Source organism: Dipodomys merriami, unplaced genomic scaffold (assembly GCF_024711535.1).
Source record: "Dipodomys merriami isolate MVZ:Mamm:240054 unplaced genomic scaffold, mDipMer1.0.p SCAF_14, whole genome shotgun sequence".
Lineage (NCBI taxonomy): Eukaryota > Metazoa > Chordata > Mammalia > Rodentia > Heteromyidae > Dipodomys > Dipodomys merriami.
In genome coordinates, this window is record NW_027202715.1 from 20493490 (window position 1) to 20516495 (window position 23006).

General features: G+C 41.6%; 1 protein-coding gene across 1 annotated transcript in view; it reads right to left on the reverse strand.

Annotated features, from left to right (window-relative positions):
* Mypn (myopalladin) overlaps window positions 1–23006 on the reverse strand; it is an 83166-nt gene that overhangs the window by 41334 nt on the left and 18826 nt on the right. The window contains exons 3-6 of the mRNA XM_070020990.1: window positions 12006–12181; window positions 7925–7976; window positions 6046–6160; window positions 4688–4759 (exon numbers count right to left, since the gene is read on the reverse strand). Coding sequence (XP_069877091.1) covers window positions 4688–4759; window positions 6046–6160; window positions 7925–7976; window positions 12006–12181 — 415 coding nt within the window. The remainder of the gene's footprint in view (window positions 1–4687; window positions 4760–6045; window positions 6161–7924; window positions 7977–12005; window positions 12182–23006) is intronic.

The following is a 23006-nucleotide window of genomic DNA, read 5'->3' on the forward strand; positions in this document are numbered from 1 at the left end:
AATATAAGTTACTGTGCACTTGCTTTGTGCCAAGCATTATGTCAGGTGCTATAAATGTGAGTGGAGCCTGAAGCCAATGGCTCATGCCTGTAATCCTAGCTACCTCAGGAGGCTGAGATCTGAGGATCTCCACTTAAAACCAGCCTAGTCAGGAAAAGCCATGAGATTCTTTATCTCCAATTAACCATCCAAAAAAAAAAAAAAAATCCAGAAACAGAGCTGTGGCTCAATTGGTAGAGTGCCAGGCTTGAGTGAAAAAACTAAGAGACAGCATCTATTCCCTGAGTTCAAGCCCCAATACTAGCACACAAAAACTAAATAAATAAAACAAAAATAAATGCGAGCTCCTGCTTAGTAGGCCTCTGCCCACAAATGTGATCCAAAGACATCTTTGAGAAAGAACATCAACCTGATTGGTTAAAAGATGTTAGCTACAGGGTTCAATTTGTTATTCTGCTTTTACACTCAGTTGATCTTTTTGTACTTTGGGACATTATGCAAACAAATGTGTTCAGTGCTTTTTAGCTGGAATGGAATCGAAGCAGTTTTACTGATAAAGAACAGAGTGAAGGTCCTGTGACATTCACTGTCACAGATGCCTTGGAATTGATGGGTTGATAGTGTAGGGCTCTTGAAATTTTTACAAATCTGGATCTAGTTATTAGATCAGTTATTTCAAGGTTTTCTGCCTCTGCTTTTATATCATGAAATGCTCTTCAATTCTCTCTTCCCCTGCCCCCTTGTGCTCTTCAAATTACTGCTGAAGCAGCTGGAGGCAGGGCTGCTGAACCCTTGAAAGTCGGCCAGAGCAGCTGTTGGTAAGTGGGGGCAGCGATAGGAGCAAGATTCTAATTTGATCACCTCCCTCCTCCTCCCCCTCCATCCACACTCAAGAAGTGTGAGTGCTGTTGCCCCAGAAGAGGAGTGAAAGTAGGAGAAAGGGGAGGGTAGTTTATCTCTGTCCACAGTTAGAGAGGTTGAGCAGCCAGTTAGGAGGCTGTGTAGTGGCTCGCTCGGCAATCACAGCTACTCAGGAAGAAAATGGAGATCAGGTGAATCTCAGTCTAGGGGCATTGGGCCCAAAAGGATAAAACCCTATCTGAAAAATAACTACAGCAAAAAGGCCTGCAAGTGTGGCTCAAGTGGTAGGATACTTGCCTATTAAGCATAAGGCCCAGAGTTAAATCCCCAAATCAGCACAAAACAAAACAAACAAATGAACACCAGAAAGCCATACCACAGCAGTCCTGTAGCTCAGTGGTTAAAGACTTGTCTGGTGCACTGGAGCCTTGGGTTCAATCTCCAGTACAGTAAGCAAACAAAAACATGTAGGAATGAGTGGTCTAATATATGTATGGATTCCCATAGTCTTCAGCTTTTTCTGGACAATCCTCCTTTTCAATTTAAACTTCTTTAAAAAGAATATAAGCTGGGCCCTGGATCTCATGCCTGTAGTCTTAACATCTCAGGAGGCTGAGATCAGAGGATGGAGATTCAAAGCCAGTCCAGGCACAAAAGTCTCTAAGACTTCTATCTCAAATTAACTATTATAAAGAGGGAATGGACCTATGCCTCAAGTGTTAGAGCACTAGCCTTGAAGGAAAAAGCTAAGGGACAGCATCCAGACTCTGAGTTCAAGCCAGAAGAAGAAGAAGAAGAAGAAAAGGAGAAGGAGAAGGAGAAGAAGAAGAAGAAGAAGAAGAAGAAGAAGAAGAAGAAGAAGAAGAAGAAGAAGAAGAAGAAGAAGAGGAAGGAGGAGGAGGAGGAGGAGGACGAGGAAGAGGAAGAGGAGGAGGTGGTGGTTGGGGGAGGAAGAAGAGGGGGGAAGGAGGAAGTGGAGGAGGAATTCTTCTGTCATCAAAGGAAGAAAAGGAGTTAAATAAAACTGCGCTCTAATCGCTGCTTAAAAATAAAATGGCTTCTTGCCATAATTGCCAAAGAAATGCTTTGTAGGGCAGTAAAGAAAGTGAGTCATGAAGGCTGGAATGCCAGAAGTCCCTAAGAGGGAGCAAGAATAAGCAGAGAAACCCTACATAAATGATCTGTTAGTGCTCTTGGCCAGGTAGCATTGCCATCAGTAGCCGTGACTCAGAAACTTGCTAATGACACTGGCGGTGACTATGACCTCAGTCTTGCCCTGGCTGGCAGAAACCAAACGCAAGCACACCATTGCTGATAAGTCTCTCTGGAATTTGATCCAGAGCCCATCCTAGCACCTTACCTCTGAACAATCTCATCCCATGTATGGAGGCAAAACACATGTCTAGAGGTCAAAGCAATGATCCTTTTGTCATCAGGGAGCTCATGCTTTTAGACTTAATCTAGCAAATAGTATATCTAATGATTGATTTGTTTTCTCTTTTGTATTACCCAAAGGCAGATGCATCTGTCAATCACATTAATCTTGTATTAATCTGTGAAAAATATGTAAGAATAAGAGTTAAGGGTTCCTATCAGATCTTCTTTTTCCTTTCCTCCCTCCTCCCCCCCTATTCCTCTCCCTTCCTCCCTTCCTTCTTTTCTTTCTTTTTTCCAGTGCTAGGGATTGAACCTAGGGCCTCCTGCAATGTTTTACAGCAGAGCTACACTGACAACTCCAGACTTCTTAAAATACTAAAAACAGCTTTGAATCTATTACTACCTTTATGAACTTTTCAAGGTGATTGGGAATTGCTGGAAAGAGAACAGCTTTATTTGTGACAAACATAGCCGACATAAGATGGGTGATATAAGTGCTTTGAACACAGAGAGGCTAAGATTTAAAACTGAATAGAGCTGGGTGCTGGTGGCTCACGCCTGTAATCCTAGCTACTCAGGAGGCTAAGATCTGAAGATCATGGTTCAAAGCCAGCCCAGGCAGGAAAATCCATGAGACTCTTATCTCTAATAAACCACTAGAAAACTGGAAGTGGCGCTGTGGCTCAAATGATAGAGCACTCACCTTGAGCTGAAGAGCACAGGGACAGCGTCCAAGCCCAGAGTTCAAGTCCCATGAACCCCCCCCCCCAAAAAAAAACCAAAAACTAACAAACAAACAAAAAACAAAATAACCCCCTTCCCCCAAAAAACTGAGGAGATACTGTCTCCTATCTGCCTAGACAGATGATTTTGAGGACAGGAAGGGAAGTGATCTTACTTTGACTGGATATCAACTGTTCCATGATTTGGCTGCCTTTGAAGAGTTAGCACTGTCTCTAAAGTGTGATAAATGGCTGTGATAAGTGAAAGTAACAGCACTGATTTCTCTGGCACTTATGTTTAAGGTTAGATGACTTAGCAATACCAAAAGAGGTGGAAAGAAATCATCCTGTTACATCACATATCCATACATACACGTGGCCTGCCATAATTCCTCCAAGTCTCTATCTATCAAGTCACCTGTTGCTGGTCCTAGGACTTGAACTCACAGCCTGAGCACTGTCCCTGAGGTATTTTGCTCAAGACTAGCACTCTACCACTTGAGCCATAGCTTCACGTCTAGCTTTTTTGGTGCCTAAATGGATATAAGAATCTCACAGACTTACGTGCCTAGGCTGGTTTCAAACCATGATCCTCACATCTCAAGCCTCCTAGGTAGCTAAGATTACAGGACATGGGCCACCAGCACCTGGCTACCAAAACATATTTGTTAAGAGGATAAAAGTATCTTTTTTGGTGTTCATACAAACAATAAAATATGAATCTAGGCATAGATCCTACCATGAGGTCTTCAGAATATGGGAAAATCCGATGTCGCTCCATTTGGTCACCTTTGAATTTCATGCCTTGGACAACATACATACACAGTCTATTGGCAAAGAAAAAGACTCATGGACTAGGAAGTTGAAGAACTGGTTTGTAGGCCTAATTCTGCAGCTAACCTGTTCTGTGACTTCAGCTAAATTGTTTAATCTCTCTGTGCCTCCTTTGGTTATTCCATTGGTAGATGAAAGTGCCTGACTGAATTTTCTAGTTCTAAATACAAAGACTCTGTGATTCAGCACCACAGTAGCTGATACCAAGGAACAGAAAGAGAAAAGCCCTTTGTCCTTGAGTGAGACTTTCTGGTAAACTTCCTAAGAACATTTCACTCATTCTCCTTGAGCATAAAGACAGGTGCCTGTAACTAGATTCTTCTGAAGGTCCAACGAAGCCTTTGGAGTCATAAGTGCTGGAATCTTTCACCTGACTTTCAGAAGTGGCTGTTTTGTTTTTTTCTTTTAATAAGTTTTTTATTGTGAAAATACTGTACAGAGGGGTTACAGGTACATGAGGGAAGTGGCTGCTTAACAGTCCTAAATGGCCACAGAAATCAGGATAGTGAAATGAAAGACACTGCTTTTTCATTACAAAAATAAGTAAAATAAAATACAACAACCCTGTTATCAGAAACCTAGGATTTGAGCTAGGCAATGGTTGGTACATACCTGGAAGACTGAGATAGAAGGATCAAGAATTCAAGGCCAGCCTGGGCTACATTTTGACACTTTGTCATTAAAAAAAACAACAGCAAAAAACATAAATATAGGACTTGAGGTGATAGTGCAACAACAATTAAAACTCCAAACCCTGAGACCTATACTGTACACTTATACTAGACCCAATTCCTCAGATAAAATCACTGAGTCTTGGACCGTATAGCTTCGTTGGGTGCCCACTGCTGTGGTGTAAAGATACCACAGAAAGACAGAAGTCATGCTTTGATTACCTTTGTAAACACGGGAGCTGCAATGATGGGTTTTCCATCCAGTCCTTGCAAATAGTTGGTAGGACTCTGACACTGTCAGAAGGAAACCACAATTAGAGTCATTGGTAACACATGAGGAGAAAGATAGCCGAAACCTACAGAGTTTGATGTATACAATTATTCTCCAATCAAAAGTCTGAGGTCTGAGGTTTTGAATCACAGACTTCAGCTTCTAGACTGAATTGATAACATTTTTTCCCTTAAGTTTTGGCACCAGTGAAACATGTACTCACTCTCACCTCTAAACACGTGGAGCTACCTAAAGGTCAGTAAGCATCCCCTGCAAAGACCTCATAACTTCCTGCATACTCCTGGGTCTGCCCAGATTACAGTCTGAAACCAGTGAATTAGAACTAAAACTTAACCTCTGCCCTATTAAATAGGTCAGGTAATTCTGAATTTTTAAAGTTGTAAGGCAGAATACTTAGTATACCTATCATCAAAAGACATATTAATATGATTTTGCAAGGATATTCAGATGGTATGATTTCATATGTTTTTAAAAGTATCTACTCATATATGCATAAAAATTTCTGGAACGATTTATAATGTTATCTTCAGGAGGTACTTTTGAGGAGGAGGGGAATGGTGATAGCACCCTGAGTAAAGATTTTTTTCCCTTAATATTCTTTTATACTTTGAGTGTCTTTTTTCTTTTCTTCTGGTCCTGGGGCTTGAACTCTAGGCCCAGGTACTATCTCTGACCTTTATTTTTGTTCAAGGCTAGTGCTCTACTACTTGAGCAACATTGCCACTTCCAGCTTTTTCTGAGTAGCTTATTAGAGATAAAAGTCTCACAAACTTTCCTGCCTGGGCTGGCTTTGAACCACGATCCTCAGATCTCAGCCTCCTGAGTAGCCAGGATTACAGACGTAAGCCACCAGCGCCCAGCTTACTTTGAGTGTTTTCTAATAAGTATATATTATAAATACCAATTCAAAAGATGAACGTCTTTTATTGTTTTCTAAAAAGATAACTTCCTGCTTGCTCTAATTAGAAAGTAGAATTCTTTGCAAATCCCTGAAATTGAATTTTTGTGGTACAGTGTCTGTCCTGGACCAGCCTGAGAGTTGGAGGGTGACCACATATGACATCAGCACACTTTATGAAGAATAAAGAACCAGACAGTTCCCAAAGCAATAGGGACCACCATCTCATACATTGGGTTGGGGGTACACAGTGATTTTCCATATGATAAAACTATAATACAGAGGAGAGCATGATGGCCCTGCTCATATAAGATGGTCATGATCACAATGGATGTCCGTCGCAGTCATGATAATTGTGTTCCAATTATGCAATCGTGATCACTGTTATACCTGCTGGATGGTCGATACTCTGGGCTGGGTTGCCAAATGCTGGGCTTGAGGCACTGCTGAAGGAATGGCTGCAGAGGTAATGGGGGGTGATGACACCTCATTTGGCTTCTGGATTCTGGGAAATGATTGAAACATAGGGTATCAGACAGAAGTATAACTGTGAAAAAGCTTTTCAGCAAAACAAATAGTGCCCCCCATTGCTTACAGTCAAATGTAATAAAAATCTTTGACAATATTCTACCAAGATCTTTGAATTGCTTTGTTAGTCAGTTCAAACACACATGCCTGTAGTTTAGACATTGTCTGTGGGGAAACAGGGAAAGGGGAAAGGGAAAGAGAGTGATGGAAGGTGGGATAATACCAAAACATGTGTGTGTATATGTGGCCTAAGATAAATCATTCAAAGCCGTTAAATAATGGGAGTGGGGAGGGAAAATGAAGAGTTAATCTGATCCATGTACAACACATATATGTTGAAATGAATGGAATACCATGGTGAAAACCCTCTGTACAATTAATATGCACTAATATAAAAAAGATTATGACTTGCCAAGATTATTGATACACACACATGAAAACATAATCTAAATAATTCTAACATATATAATAAATAACATTTAAATTCACCACATTCTGTGTTCTTTTTTTTTGTCTTTTCTTTTTTGGTACTGGGGATGGAACCCAGGACACTGCACTTGCTAGGCAAGTGCTTTGCCACTGTGCTACATCCCAGCCCTTCTTTTTTTTTTTTGCCAGTCCTGGGGCTTGAACTCAGGGCCTGGGTACTGTCCCTGATCCTCTTTGTGCTCAAGGTTAGCACTCTACCATTTGAGCCACAGAGTCACTTCTAGCCTTTTCTGAATAGTTTATTAGAGATAAGACTCTCACAGACTTTCCTGCCTGGGCTGGTTTTGAACTGCAATCCTTAGATCTCAGTCTCCTGAATAGTTAGGATTACAGGCAGGAGCCACTGGGGCTTGGCACATTCTGTGTTCTTATGAGTAATATTTAAACATGATTTTTATACAAAGCTATTGGATGATTTGTGTGTGTGTGCGTGTGTGTGTGTGTGTGTGTGTGTGTGTGTGTGTGTGTGTGTGTATGTGTGTGTGAGATGCATATAAATGTGCTCAGAATCTGTCCCTTAGCTCTTTCACTCCGGTCTGGTATTCTACCACCTGAGCCACAGATCCACATCTGGCTTTTGGTGGTCAGTTGGAGATAGATGTCTCATAGACTTCCCTCTTATACAGCTAGAATTTCAGCCATGAGCCATTGGTGCCAGGCAGGTTATTTGCTTTCTTACTCTGTAGATATAAGTATGATAATATTTCATAGGCGATTCTTTTCTTTGTGGTATATGGAGTTGTGGGTTTCCAAGACAGGCACTCTACCACTTGACACAGATCCAGATCTCCAGCCTTTTTGCCTTGGTTTTATTTTCAAGGTAGGGTCTTACTTTATGTGTGGGCTGCCATTTTGTGCTTTTCCATGTCACTGGGGATTACAAGAGCATGCAACTCTGCCCAACCATTGAATGAGATGTAGTTCCTCAAAATGTTATGCCTGGCATGGCCTTCAACTGTGATTTTCCTATCTCTACCTCCCAAGTAGCTAGGATTACTGGCTTGATCCACTACGAAGCTCAGCACATTAAAAAATATTGTAAATATTCAAATTAATCTGCTAGGAAATATCTAAGCAAAAGAAGTAGTCTTGTCCAAGTCTTTCCTTTCCCTCTCTCCCTCCTTCCTTATTTTTTCATTTCTTTTTGGATTTTACCCTGTAACTAACTACCTCCTTCAAGTTGTAGTCACTAATTAGGAGTTTTCTTAGGATCTAAGGATGCAAAGACTATAAAATAGAAAATTAGGATTACCGATTCATCTCTTCCTTGTTAAGGTCCCCTTCAGAGTCAGAAGAAGAAACTCCTGGGGAAAGAAAGACAAGATAAGGGATATTTTTTTTTTTTTGTCAGTCAGGGGTTTGAACTCTGGACCTGGGCGCTGTCCCTGAGCTCTTCAGTTCAAAGCTAGCACTCTACCACTTGAGCCACAGTGCTACTTCTCCTTTTCTTCTGGTGGTTAATTGGAGATAAGAGTCTCATGGACTTTCCTGGGACTGGGAAAGTGGCTCAGTGGTAGAGCGCTTGCCTTGCCTGCCTGAGGCCCTGGGTTCGATTCCTCAGCACCACATAAGCAAAAAGAAAAAAGCCGGAGGTGGCGCTGAGGCTCAAGTGGTAGAGCGCTAGCCTTGAGCTGAAGAGCTGAGGGACAGCGCCCAGGCCCAGAGTCATGACTGGACCACCCCCCCCCCCCCCGCCAAAAAAAAAAAAGAATCTCATGGACTTTCCTGCCCAGGCTGGTTTTGAACCATGATCCTCAGATCTCAGCCTCCTGAGTAGCTAGGATTACAGGCATGAGCCACCAGTGCTTGGCTTAATTTTATTTTTTTATTTTTATTTTTATTTTATTTTATTTTATTTTTTGCTGGTCTTGGGGCTTGATCTCAGGGCCTCTGTCCTGAAGTTTCTTTTGCTCAAGGTTGCTCTACAACTTGAGCTACAGCTCCACTTCTGGCTTTCTTGGCAATTTATTGGAGATAAGAGTCTCACAGGCTTTCTTGCCCAGGCTGGCTTTGAACCTGATCCTCAGATCTCAGCTTCCTGAGTAGTAGGATTATAGGCATGAGCTACCAGCGTCAGACAAAATATGAGATTTTTTTAGACAATCATTTGTGAAACTAGTTTCTAAGTATTTGAGACCTAAAAAAACAAACATCAACTTAGAAATAACTCTTAGTAAGTCCCTGCATTAATACCTAATTAGACAAATGAGGAAAGAGATCTAAGAGGTTGAAATTGTTCAAGGTCACACGGCTAGTTAGTGGTAGAGTTCAAGTAAACTGGGCCAACTCTGAAGTGTTCCAGAATGTAAAGCACCTGCTGATGTCCTTGAACTAACAGAGCAATCTTTGGAGGCATTCTTGGGTGCTCACAAATCCTCCCACTCTTGGCCTATACAGATTGAATAAAAGATGGGATTATACCAGATTCCAAACATTGTAGGTGTAGGTGGGTGCTCTTCCGTCCTGTCCTAATATTAACAAGTAACACTTCATCTCATAAGTGGGGGGAGGGGGAAGTGTGTGGAATCCTGTTGCTATAAAATAAGGAAAACCTAGCTATCCAATCTCAGCACTGTGAGCAGAGCCTTGATCCAGATTGAGTTCTCAAGACCGTGAAGTCCAAGAAGATGTAACAGAGCTAAATCTGGAGGTATTTATTGTACTTGGAAAAGGCAAGGATAAAAAAAAACATGTATTTATTTGATAACTGCTTATAAAATATTTATTAAAATATTCACTATGTGTCTATGAACATCACTGGAGAGAGAAATAAAGAAACCAGGCACCGGTGGCTCATGCCTGTAATCCTAGCTGCTCAGGAGGCTGAGATCTGAGGATCACGGTTCAAAGCCAGCCCAGACAGGAAAGGCCAATAAAACACCAGAAAACCAGAAGTAGCACCGTGGCTCAAGTGGTAGAATGCTAGCCTTGAGCCGAAGAGCTCAGGGACAGCGCCCAGGCTGATTTCAAGCCCCTTACTAACAAAAGAAGAAGGAGGAGGAGGAGAAGGAGGAGGAGGAGGAGGAGGTGGTGGTGGTGGAGGAAACAAAGAAATAAAGAAGAAAGAGACATCTTGGCAACCTAGTTTGGCAATGGGTATTTTTTTTACCCATTTTTTTATATAATATGTAAACACTAACAACAAGACATATGTAAGTGTCGGAGGCATCAACTCACAAGACCCCATCTGAGTTCCTGTGTGCCATGAGGTGCATGCTGGCATGTGTTCCTCTGTGGGGGAAGGGGGACATCCCTTCCTCCATGCGGGGCAAAGGCCCTGTGCCAGGCTCAGATGATGGTTTTCAGGAAGTGCGATTGTGCTCCTCCCAGTTAATTGTGTAGAACTATGCCTCAAGATTCCTCTTGCTTTTTAATGGAGCCCACCTGCACCTAGCTTCCTCTTTTTTCTTTTTTCTTTTGGTCGGTTATGGGTCTTGAACTCTGGGCCTGGGCGCTGTCCCTCAGCTCTTCAGCTCAACAGCTCAAAGCTCAAAGCTAGCACTCTACTACTTGAGCCACAGCGCCACTTCCGGCTTTTTCTGCTTATGTGATACTGAGGAATCGAACCCAGGGCCTCATGCATGCAGGGCAAGCACTCTACCACTGAGCCACTTTCCCAGCCCCTTTGCTTCCTCTTTTATTACCTGGAACGACTATTTCCAATCACCCATTAAAGGTTGCTAATTGTCCACATTCCCCAAGAAAGTCAACTTTCTGTCCGTGATTATCTCTTTTTTTTTGGTTGGTCGTGAAGCTTGAACTCTGGGCTTGGGTGCTGTCCCTCAGCTCTTCAGCTCAAGGCGAGCGCTCTCCCACTTGAGCCACAGCGCCACTTCCGGCTTTCTAGTGGTTTATTGGAGATGAGTCTCACGGACTTTCCTGCCTGGGCTAGCTTTGAACCATGATCCTCAGATCTCAGCCTCCTGAGTAGCTAGGATTACAGGCGTGAGCCACCTGCACCCAGTTTTCTGTCAGTGATTATCTTGTAACTGTCCTGTGACTGTCCCCTGACTACAGACTTAAACTTCTCTGCCCCTATACCCCATATAAGTGTATGATGTTTTAATAAACTTTGTCTATACCTGCATGGTATGGTCCCTTTCTGCCTACCAGACACTGAGTTCCTGGGTCTCGCTGTGTGAACAGCAACATATAAGGTATTACAGGTGAAAAAAAAGTGATAAACAATAGCCCCCAGAAAAGATTCAGAGAGTGAAATACAATAGGAAGCAAAACTTAGGGAGATATATGAGGCACATAAATTGATTTCTTCCCTAAAATTAATTCTCATGCAAGTTTAGTGCTGGTGTAAATGCCTTAATAAATATTCTCTGCTGGACACCATACTTCTTCCTTTGCTTCTCTTCTCAGTACATTCTCACTCAGAGCTTCATCTCAGAACTAAGTCATATCATGCCTTGTCTCTGCTCAGAACCCTCCAGAATTTCCATCTCCCTTACAGTAAGAACCAAATCTTTGCAGTGACTTACAAGGACTCAGGATCTGCTCACCTGCCTTGCTCAACCTCATCTTGAACTGGGTTTGGTGGTAAATGGCTGCCATCTTAAAACTCAGGAAGCTGACGCAGAAGGAATCATGAGTTCAAGACCAGCCCGGGTTACATAGCAAGAATCTGTTCCCCTACCCACAAGATTTTTCTGCCTACAGTATTTTTCCTTGTTATCTTTGTGGTCATTCTCTTATTTCTCCCAATGTCACTTGGTTAGTGAGGTCGTCACTGGCCACCCTATCAAAAATCATACCCAGCTGGGCGCCAGTGGCTCACACCTATAATTATAACTACTCAGGAGGCCGAGATCTGAGGATCGTGGTTTGAAACCAGCTTGGGCAGGAAAATCTGTGAGATATTTATCTCCAATTAACCACCAGAAAAATGGAAATGGTGCAGTGGCTTTAAGTAGTAAAGTGCTAGCCTTGAGCAAAAAGCTCAGGGACAGTACCTAGGCCCTGAGTTCAAGTCCAATGACCACTACCAACAACAACAAATCACACCCACATACCCATATTTGCATGTACACATTTACACTCACATACAATTCCTGTCCATTATTCTTGCTATTTCTTCCATTGTGTTACATATGCCTATCACATTTTATATTTTATTTCCTCATTTATTTTGTCTTTCCCATTATAATTTAATATAGTATAATTTAATTGGTATATGAGTCTAGGGATATTTGTTTACTTGGTTCATTGTTGTATGTCCACTGCCTAGAGTAGAGCAAGGTAGAACAGGTCTTTGGTAAATGTTCCTTTATTACAAATATATGTTTTAGTCATACGTATCATGTTCCAAGAGTATTTTGCTTTACCTTCTATGTAAATCTCAGCAGAAGTTGAATCAGTGCCATAGATGTTGGAAGCAAAGCAGGAATAGCGTCCTGTGTCCTCTTCAAAGGCTTCAGCAATGGTGAGAGAGTGCAGGTTTCCCGCCTGCACGATGTGAATGTCTGGGGAATTTTCAAGCTCCTTGCCTTCACAGTACCACCTGCAAGAAAGGGACCATGGCCATTGGACATGAGACCGGATAGCACAGATGGCTCCAGATGTTCCCTGAGAAGAATTCTGTGACAAATTTCATTTAGAGTCAGAAAATGAAGCAGTTTTATTTGGCTATGACAATGAGAAGAGTAAACAGTATTCAAACTACATCGACCCTTGACTCAATTAGAAAATGGCCATTATTAAGAATAATACAAGCTGGGCACCAGTGGCTCACACTTGTAATCCTAGATCCTCAGGAGGCTGAGATCTGAGGATCATGGTTCAAAGCCAGCCTGGGCAGGAAGGCCTGTGAGATTCTTATCTCCAATTAACTACCTGAAAAGCAGGAAGTGGAGCCATATGACTCAAGTAGTAGAGTGCTAGTCTTGAGCTAGCACTGGAAATTGTGCCCAGGCTCTGAGTTCAAGCCCCAGGACTGGCACAAAAAAAGAAAGAAAAAGAATGATACAATTTTCCAGGAGTCAGTGGTTCATTCCTAGGCTGAGATCTGAAGATCATGGTTTAAAGCCAGTCCAAGCAGTAAAGGCCTTGAGACTCTTAATTTCAATTAAGCAGGCAGTAGAGCTGTGGCTCAAGTGGTAGAGCATTGGCCTTGAGTGAAAAAAAGCTAAGGCTCTGAGTTCAAGCCTCAGCACTGTCACACACACACACACACACACACACACACACACACACACACACACACACACACATCAAATAGTATAACTGAGAGATGATGAAAAAGCCAATATTAGTCACCACAAAGCTGGTTTGGCTCTTAGATTATGGTCTTTTAATCTATATGCCTGAAGTTAGAAACTTTTATTATAGTACAGGAATTTTTTTGTGGCCAAAAGTTTACACAAAATAATACATAAAATGTGTTGAATTTGGAGGTGCATAAGAAAAATGAACATTCACATTGAATGAGAGAGAACTATTTCTCCCACAAACATTTGACTAAAACCTAAAGGTTCAATCAGGAATGTAAAATTGCACTGCCCCCAGGGGAAGAAATCTGGAACAGTGCCAACAGTGCAGATGCATTTATTCTTGCAACAGAACATTTGTTGGACTCTATCATACAGGTAGAGAAGTGTACAGACTACTTATTGAAATAGCAAAAGGTTGGAAACAGGCAATGTCCATCTTTAGGGTACTGGCAATGGACGGGAAGCAGCCACACAGTGTAACACTTTGTTCTACAAAGAGAATGAGAAAGAGCACTAAGTACTGATATGAAAAGATTCCCCCAGATGCATAGTTAAATTGAATAGTAAGTAACAAAATTAAAAAAAAACATATAGAATGGTAGCTTGGTAAGAGAGAGTTATAGATTGCCAAAAATGATATGGTGAAATCCTAACTTCGAAATCCTAACTTCTTACATGTAACCATGGTCCTATTTGGAAATAGTCTTTGCAGACGTAATCAAGTTAAGATGAGGTCATCAGGGTGGGACCAAATCCAATGTGACCTGGTCATTAGAAGAAGATGAGACGCCTTGTGAAATTGGAGACACACAGGGAGAACACTGTGCAATGACAGAGACAGAGACAGGGCTGATGCAGCTGTCAGCTAGGGAATGCCGAGGATTGACAGCGGCCAGAGGCTAAGAAGCAGCAAGAATTCCTCCCAGAGTCTCAGATGGAACATAGTGCTAGTGACACTTGGATTGCAGACTTGTAGTCTCCAGAACTGTGAGGGACAGTTTTAAAGACAGGGCTTCCCTACGCAGCCCTGGCTGGTCACAGACTTAGAGATTGTTTTGCCTTTGCTTCCCAGTGCTGGAATTCTAAGCACACAATATCACACCTGACTATTTCTGTTGTTTGAAATCATCCAATGTGATGTGTCAGTCCTAGAAAACAGATGCAGGAGAATAAGAAATAACATATACTCACATTTTTATCTTTATTTTTTGTGGGTTTTGGGGCTTGAACTCTGGGCCTGGGCACTGTCCCTCAGCTCTTCAATTCAAGGCCAACCCTCTACCACTTGAGCCTCAGTGCCATTTCCAGTTTTCTGGTGGTTAATTGGAGATAAGAATTTCACCAACATGGGCTGGGAAGGTAGCTCAGTGGTAGAGCGCTTGCCTTGCATGCCTGAGGCCCTGGGTTCGATTCCTCAGCACCACATAAGCAAAAAGAAAAAAGCCGGAAGTGGCTCTGTGGCTCAAGTGGTAGAGCCCTAGCCTTGAGCTGAAGAGCTGAGGGACAGCACCCAGGCCCAGAGTTCAGGCCCCACAACCAGACCCCCCCCCCCACACACACACACAAAAAAAGAATTTCACCAACTTTTCTGCCCAGGCTGGCTTTGAATTGTGATCCTCAGATCTCAGTCTCCTGAGTAGCTAGGATTACAGGCATGAGCTACTGGTGCCCAGCCTACTCACATTGTTTTCATAGACATAATTAGAAGAATAAAACAATGAGCAGAAGTGGCTACTCACTAGTGGTGATGGGAAATGGATGGTGACAGATAGAAGGAAGCTATCTCAGTGTACTCTTTTATGTTTTCACTTTTGTTGTTGTTCTTTCTATGTAACCCAGGCCAGTCTACAAGTTGAGATCCTCCTGCCTCCATCTTCTGAGTGCTGGGATTATGGGCGTGAGCCACTATGCACAGTTTCACTTTTAAAATAGTAATTATTAATGAACACAACAAAAAGTAATACATAGAAAATTATTAAAACTATTTCATGTAAAAAATTAAGGGATCCTGGTGTGCTTATCCAGGTCCAGTCGTGGGGCCTGAACTCTGAGCCTGGGCGCTGTCCCTCAGCTCTTCAGCTCAAGGCTAGCGCTCTACCACTTGAGCCACAGCGCCACTTCTGGCTTTTTCCTTTTTGCTTATGTGGTGCTGAGGAATCGAACCCAGGGCCTCAGGCATGCAAGGCAAGCGCTCTCTACCACTGAGCCACCTTCCCAGCCCTCGTTATTGTCATTTTAAGTCTAGCAACTCTATGCTTTAATTGTTCTCTCTCATCATTTTTATGGTACATTAAAGGAAACACACATACCCAGCCACTTCCCAACACTCAAGCTGTCCTCCACTGTTCCATGGATATGTCACAGTCACCTCCATGTTCAACTTTCTGCTTAAGGTTTGCTCTCTGAGATTTTCTTCCTCTGATTTGCAGCAATAGCAAACATAATTCATCCATCAATGCTTGGTTTAGAAATTACCTCCTACACAAAGCTAAATTTTACAACCAATTCTCAATAATTATTATGTTCTCTTACTTCACCTGTGTGTGTGTGTATGTGTGTGTGACAGAGAGAGAGAGAGAGAGAGAGAGAGAGAGAAAGAGAGAGAGAGAGAGAGATTGGGTTTGGACTCAGGGCCTCATGCTTGTTAGGCAGGTGTACAATCATTAAGTCATGCCCTTAATCCTAGATAATAAATTAATGTGTGTGTGTGTGTGTGTGTGTGTGTGTGTGTGTGTGTGTGTGTGTGTGTGTGTGTGTGTGTGTGTATTTCAGTCCTGGTTCTTGAACTCAGAGCCTGGGTGCTATCCCTGAGCTTTTTTTGCTCAAGGTTAGTGTTCTACCACTTGAGCCCTAGCTCTACTTCTGGTTTTTTGCTCCTTAATTGTCTGCCCTGGCTGACTATGAACTATGATCTTAATATCTCAGCCTCTTGAGTAGCTAGCCACTGTTGTGAATCATCATATAGAAGGGATCTGAGCATCTTCAGATTTTGACATTTACCAGGCAGACAGTCTCTGAAGCCAATCTCTGAGGATGCTGAGGGCTGACCATGCAAACAAGGAAATAATCATTTTACCCTACTAGGCTTGGTAGTGAATAATACACAATAACTTAGAGAGTAAACACTAAATACTTTGCAGAGCACTAAACACTTTTTAAAAGCAACAATAGGCTATGATTACACTGGGATAATGAAGAAAGAAAAAATGAGGTGCCAGTGAGGTGCCAGTTTAACTACCAGCTGAAAGAATAGGAAGTGAATACAAAATAGCTTATGTGAGCATAGCGAACAATAGCAATCTAAGCATACTACAGTGGTTCTCTGTGGACTACAGCGTAGCTCACTTTCTATGAAAACAAAACTGAGATTATTTGCCCTTTCACTGTGCTGACATTCACACTTTTAGTGTAAGCTACTGTGGGTAAAGAAATGCTAGGGCTTTGGCCACGTGTCACAAACTGATGTGGTGAAAGATCCACAGCCCCCTCCCTTCTCCCCGCCCCCCTCGCCCTCGCCCCATACACAAGCCCACATAAGTTCAAGGAAATGTCCCAATAAGGCAATTAAAACAGTTATTTTATTGGAGCTTTACCCTGAGTTAATACACTTTCATATCCTGGGTGGGAAAATGAGAAGCGGGTAAAGCATTTCTGCTGAACATAGAGCGGCACTCATGCGGGGCTAGGCTGAGGCTTGGACAAGGAGCTGCAATGCTGGAAACCAGACTACAACTTGCAAGAATGATAGACAAACTATGCTTACCCAAACATGGATACTCCATACTTACTTTTTCCAAAATAAAGGAAATAAGCATGTTATTTCAGTAAAAAAAATAACAGATTATATCTGTTGCCAATAGAAAAAAATTGACCAAGCTGGGTGCCCAAGCCTATTATCCTAGGTACTCAGGAGGCTGAGATTGGAGGATTGAAGTTCTCAGCCAGGCCAGTCAGGAAAGTCTGTGAAACTCTTCTCTCCAAAAGCCTGAAGTAGAGCAGTAGCTCAGTAGTGGTAGAGCTCTAGCCTTGAGTGAAAATGCTAAAGGACATCACCCAGGCCCTGAATTTAAGCCCTAGTATTGTCACAAAAGTTTTTTTTTTTTTTAAGGAAAAATTAAGGGGTGACACTGTCTAAAAAGATATGTACTCTTTACCCAATTTATGTAACTGTAACCCCTCTGTATATCACCTTTATAATAATTTTTAATTTAAAAAATTAAAGAATTGAACTTTCTAGGAAAAAAGAAAATTTGTATCTTCTAGCTTGTTCTGTTTCCCCATCAATACTCAAAAACTTAAATGAGCTGGATGCTGGTGGCTCATGATTGCAATCCTAGCTACTCAATAGGCTGAGATCTGAGGATCACAGTTTGAAGCCATCCCAGGCAGGAAAGTCTGTGAGACTCTTATCACCAATCAACTACTCAGAAAAAGCCAGAAGTGGGCTCAAGTGGTAGAGTATTAGCCTTGAGCACAAAGAGGCTCAGGGACAGCTCCCAGACCCTAAGTTCAAAATAATAAATAAAGAAATTAAATAGAGGGGGCAAAGGAAACTCCATTTGGATCTCTTTTTCATGTGAACTTATAAAAATAATTTTGGAATAATTACTACAGTTTTTCAATGGATAATTGATATTAAAATTACTGATTTTAAAGTGTAAAATAAAATAAAAATGAAAAACAAATGAAATTATTGGTGATATTAATAGTGTGATATTTTGATATCATAAAACAAAATGTGTTACATCTTGAAAGGTCTACTTTCATTTTTTTCCAACTTCAATAGAGACCAGTGGGTTTCATGTAGCAATGGACAAAAAAGTTCATTAGTATAGGTTTTTTTTTTTTTTTTTTTTGGATGTGAGGGCGATCTGGCTGCGACATCTGTCATTAGTATAGGTTTAGATTCCCATTGTAACTAACCTTCAGGAAACTGCTGCTGGTTGAATTTTGGTGAAATATCATATCAGAATAGTCACAATGATCAGAAGAGGCTATTAAAATAAACAATGTTACACTCTCATTAAACTTTGTGCTTAGGGAAATATTCAGTTGTGATAGTAACAGGTTTATGATTAATATTTTAAAATGAATCAGTAAAAATATAAACATTTCTTAGTTTTCATTTAGAATATAATACATAACTATAACTTATATAAACAAAATTTCTTTGGGGCCTCAATGAATTTTAAGATTGTAAAAGGGGCCTGAGAACAGAAGTTTTGAGAAACACTGGCAAGTTATTCAGAAATCTAGAGGGAAATGGACAGGAAACAGGAGGGTTGAAAGAAATTCTTCCTTTCTTTCTTTCCTTCCTTCCTTCCTTCCTTCTTACCTTCCTTCCTTCTTCTTCTTTCTTTTCTTTTTTTTTTCTTTTCTTTTCTTTCTTGTGCCATTATCAGGACCTGAGAGCTTTGCTTATTCATTAAAGGCTGGTATTCTACCACTTGAGCAATACCTTTACTTTTAGATTTTGGTGATTAATTGGAGATGAGATCATGGACTTTTTTGCCCAGGTTGGCTGGCTGTGAATTGTAATCTTCAGATCACAGCCTCCTCAGTATCTAGGATTATAGATGCAAACCACTGGTGCCCAGCTGAAAACAATCTGTTCTTTAATAATATTTGACTTTTTTTTGTCAGTTATGGGGCTTGAACTCTGGGCCTGGGCACTGTCCCTCATCTCTTCAGCTCAAGGCTAGCGCCCTACCACTTGAGCCACAATGCCACTTTCAACTTTTTCTATTTATGTGGTGTTGAAGAATTGAACCCAGGGCCTCTTGCATGCAAGGCAAATGCTCTATTACTGAGCCACCTTCCCAGCCCAATATTGGACTTTTTAAAAGAGATACTTCTAATTATTTGATCAACAAATATAAATAGCTATTTCAAAACAAAGATACACCTTTCCTCCTACAAACACAATAGGATTATCTCAAATTTTAGTTAAGATTTCCCAGCATTGTCAAAAGGAGAGTGGAGCCATCTGTAGATAGTTGGAGAGCCAGAAAGAAATAATGGAATGATCCAATAGCCTGAACTCTCAGAAACATTAAAAAAAAAAATCTATACTCAGGGCTGGGAAGGTGGCTCAGTGGTAGAGCGTTTGCCTTGCATGCTCAAGGCCCTGGGGTTCAATTCCTCAGCACCACATAGGCAAAAAGAAAAAAAAAAGCCGGACGTGGCGTTGTGGCTCCAGTGGTGGAGCGCTAGCCTTGAGCTGAAGAGCTAAGGGACAGCGCCCAGGCCCAGAGTTCAGGCCCCACAACCGGACCCCCCCAAAAAAAATCTATACTCAAAAGGCCAGAATAGCTTCAGCTAAGCCCAAAGAACTAGAGTAATGCCAAAATGCCACACACTTGTCTGAAAGGGTATAAAATTTACCCAGCTACCCTGAAGACTTTTTGTGTATGTGAGTCCTGGAGCTTGAATTCAGGACCTAGGCACTGTCCAGCTTTTTTGCTCAAGGACAGTGCTCTACCATTCGAACCATAGCTCTACGTTTGGCCTTTTGGTGGTTCATTGGAGATAAGAGTCCCATGATTTATCCACTAATCACTATGTCTAGGGGAAGAGAGTGGTGTTCATATATAATTGTACATATATTATTAGTTGTATCTATAATTTATATATGTTTATTGTATATATTGAGAATGTTTAAAAGTAATATTAACATATTAAAACTTTGAACTCTTTCACACACACAAAAAAAAGAGTCCCATGAACTTTCCTGCCCAGGGTGGTGGGAGAGGGGGGAGTTCCCATGAGCTTTTTGGTTTGGGTTGACTTTGAACTGTGATCCTCAGATCTCAGTCTACTGATTAGCTAGGATGAGACAGTCCTGAGCCACTGTGCCTGGCCTCTAAAGTTTTGAGGTTAGGAGGAAAACTATCTCCCCTGGGAGTCCATGTTAGGGCAGTCTCTCACAGAAATGCCTTTGCTGGCTGCATGTTTTCAGAATGCCAAATCCTCATGACACTTACAGAACAGTAGGAGGTGCCCCATGTGATTCATGGCTCAGCAGAAATGAGTCATAGGGCAGGGCCAAATGACAAAGAACCCCACCTGTGGTATGCTGGAGTTAGCTTGCCAGCTTTGTTACCTTGGCTAGCTACCAGGGATAGGCACTGAAGAGACACGTTTTTCAGATTTAACTGGACTTTTTCTTTTTCTGTATATCATCACTCTGCTGTTAGGTTAGTATTACATCTAAACTATGGCTTGGATAAATATTATGACTCATTGCTTTAGCACATTAACAACTTCTAACATAATTTGAATGTGTTATCCTGACTCACCATATAATAATACTTGGTAAAAGAATGATTGCTCAGAGCCCTCCTTTAGTCTTGCCCCAGCCCTTCCAAAGTCCCTACTCTAGCTTCTATTGTTCTCTCCCTTTTCTCCTGTTTGCTAGGTTATATGGTTCAGAATAAGTGCCTTTATTTGCTCACTAGGGCTCTTTCAGAGTATTTGTTTTTCTTAGCTGTTTGAAAACCTTGCTCTTTCAGGGCTGTTGGCTCTGATTACAGGAGATTGTCTCTGGAGATTACTGTAGAGCGAGGCAGACCGGGATTTCAGGTAGGTGTACACTGTGTACCAGTAGCTCCTTAGTCCTCCTGGCTATTGTTAGTATCTGGGACACTGCCCTGCCTCCCCAGAACACATTTGTTACTCTGGCTTCTGTGTAAAGGGCTATCCTTGTTAGGCTGAGCAAGAGAAGCAGGAGGCCCTCTGCCCTGAATGTGGCTCCTATAATAATCAATCACCCCTGTGGCCTGGGGTCCCCTCCTACCAACTATGTCCTTTACTGTACATCTGGAGCATGCCCAGAAGAGTTCCTAGTTCCAACATCTTCTTTGATTTTGAATTTCCTCCTTTAATCAGAATCTTTTGGTTGGAGGTAGATGAACCATGAAAGAAATAGACCTTTAGTCTCCTAGGACTCCTTTCTAAGGTCCCACATTTAACTGTGTGTTCACAACATTGCACTGTTTATTTTAAAGAACACCTCTCATACTATAGGCATGTCAAGGCTCACAATGTAACGGTCCACATGGAATTCAACTGTTGAGAAATTGCTAAAAATTTCAGATTTATAGATGCCTTCTTGTCATTTTCGCTAGGTTTTTAGAAGGTAGGCCCATGTGTCTACTGGTTATTTCATGCTGGTACTGGAGCTTGAACTCAGGACCTTGTACTACACTCACCTAGCCTTTTCTATCAACACTGGTGCCCTACCATTGGAGCCACACTGCCACTCCTGGCCTTTTGCTGGTTAATTGGAAATAAGAGAATCATGGACTTTTTTGCCTGGGCTGGCATTGAACTGTGATCCTTAGATCTCAGCCTCCTAATAGGATTAGAGGTGTGAGTCAGCAATGCTTGGCTGGATTGTCCAATCTTTAAAACCAACCAACAAACAAAAAATAAATGGCATAGACAGCTGGACTTCAGTGGCTCACGCCTGTAATCCTAGCTACTCAGGAGGCTGAGATCTGAGGATCATGGTTCAAAGCCAGCTTGGACAGAAAAGTCTGTGAGACTCTTATCTCCAATAAGCCACCAGAAAACGGGAATTGGCTCTGTGGCTCAAGTGGTAGAGTGCTAGCCTTGAGCTGAAGAACTGAGGACAGTGCCCAGGCCCAGAGTTCAAGCCCCATGATGGACAAAAAAAAAAAAAAAGAAGCATTATGCTTTATACTAATACAAAAGTCAGCTTAAAGTAGATTAAACATGTAAATATAGAAGGCAGAATTAAAGAAAAGAATAATTTTTCATTAAAAAACTTAGAATACAATATACAAGAATGTCTTTTTGATATTAGAGGTAGAAGAAATTCCTAGTCTAGACACAAACTACAAAAAGAAAAAATATAAAAGAAAAATTTATTAACTTAACATTCAAGTTAAGAACATTTAATTATCAAAAAGAAAGCAGGAACTGGCCAGGCCCACCTTTGCAAACCTAGCTACTCAGGCAGCAGAGTTAGGATTGTAGTTTGAAGCCAGTCCAGAACAAAAAGTGAGGAAGACTCCATCTCCAATGATCTAGTAAAAACCAGAACTAGAAGCATGGCTCAAGTGGTGGTGTCAGCTGTGAGCAAAAAAGCTGAGTGAAGATATGAGGCCCAGAGTTCAAACCATCATACACACACACACACACACACACACACACACACACACACACACACATGCATACACACATGCACACACGCACATATACACAAAGACAGCATAGAAAGATCAAAGTAGGAGAGTACTGTCAACATTTTTATCACCATTTTAAAAATTTATTTTTATTTGCCAGTCCTGGGGCTTGAACTCAGGGCCTGGGAACTGTCCTTGAGCTTCTTTTGCTCAAGGCTAATACCCCACAACTTGATCCACAGCACCACTTCCTGCTTTTTCTTTTTTTTTTTTAATTTAATTTAATTTAATTTGTGAACATACTTGTACAGAGGAGTTACAATTACGTGGGCAGGATAATGCATACATTTCTTACCAAGCATTGCAGCCTCCTCCTTTGTTTACCCTTCACATCCCTTCCCAGCCTCCCCCCTCCCCCCAATCCCAATCCTTCTCCTCCCCCCTCCCCCCCCCCCCCCCCCCCCCCCCCGCACCGACGTTGTAAAGCTAGTTTTGGACATGACAACTTGTACTTCTCATTGTTGCAACAGGTCCACCTGCTAAACAACTGGTTTTTCCCCATCTCCTCCACAAGTTATACTGACATCAAATATAGTGAAAGCAGGGGTTATACTTCCTGCTTTTTCTGTGTATATGGTACTAAGCAATCAAACCCAGGGCTTTATGTATGCTAGGCAAGCACTCTACCACTAAGCCACATTCCCAGCCTGCACAATATTATGTAATAAGTTGTGGAATTGTGTTTATTATCCATATCCTCTACTAGACTCTAAACTCCCTGAAGGCAAAATTTTTTCTGCCTTTTTGGCTACTTAACCCTTAGTGCCTACCACTGTATAGAGCATAAGAAGATATACCAATTCCTGGTTGGATGAATGAATGAAACTAGATTTTTCTCAAAGGGTAAAAAGAAAAGCCCTTAAATATTTCATATGAAATTCCCCCAATGTCACTGAAGATATCCTTT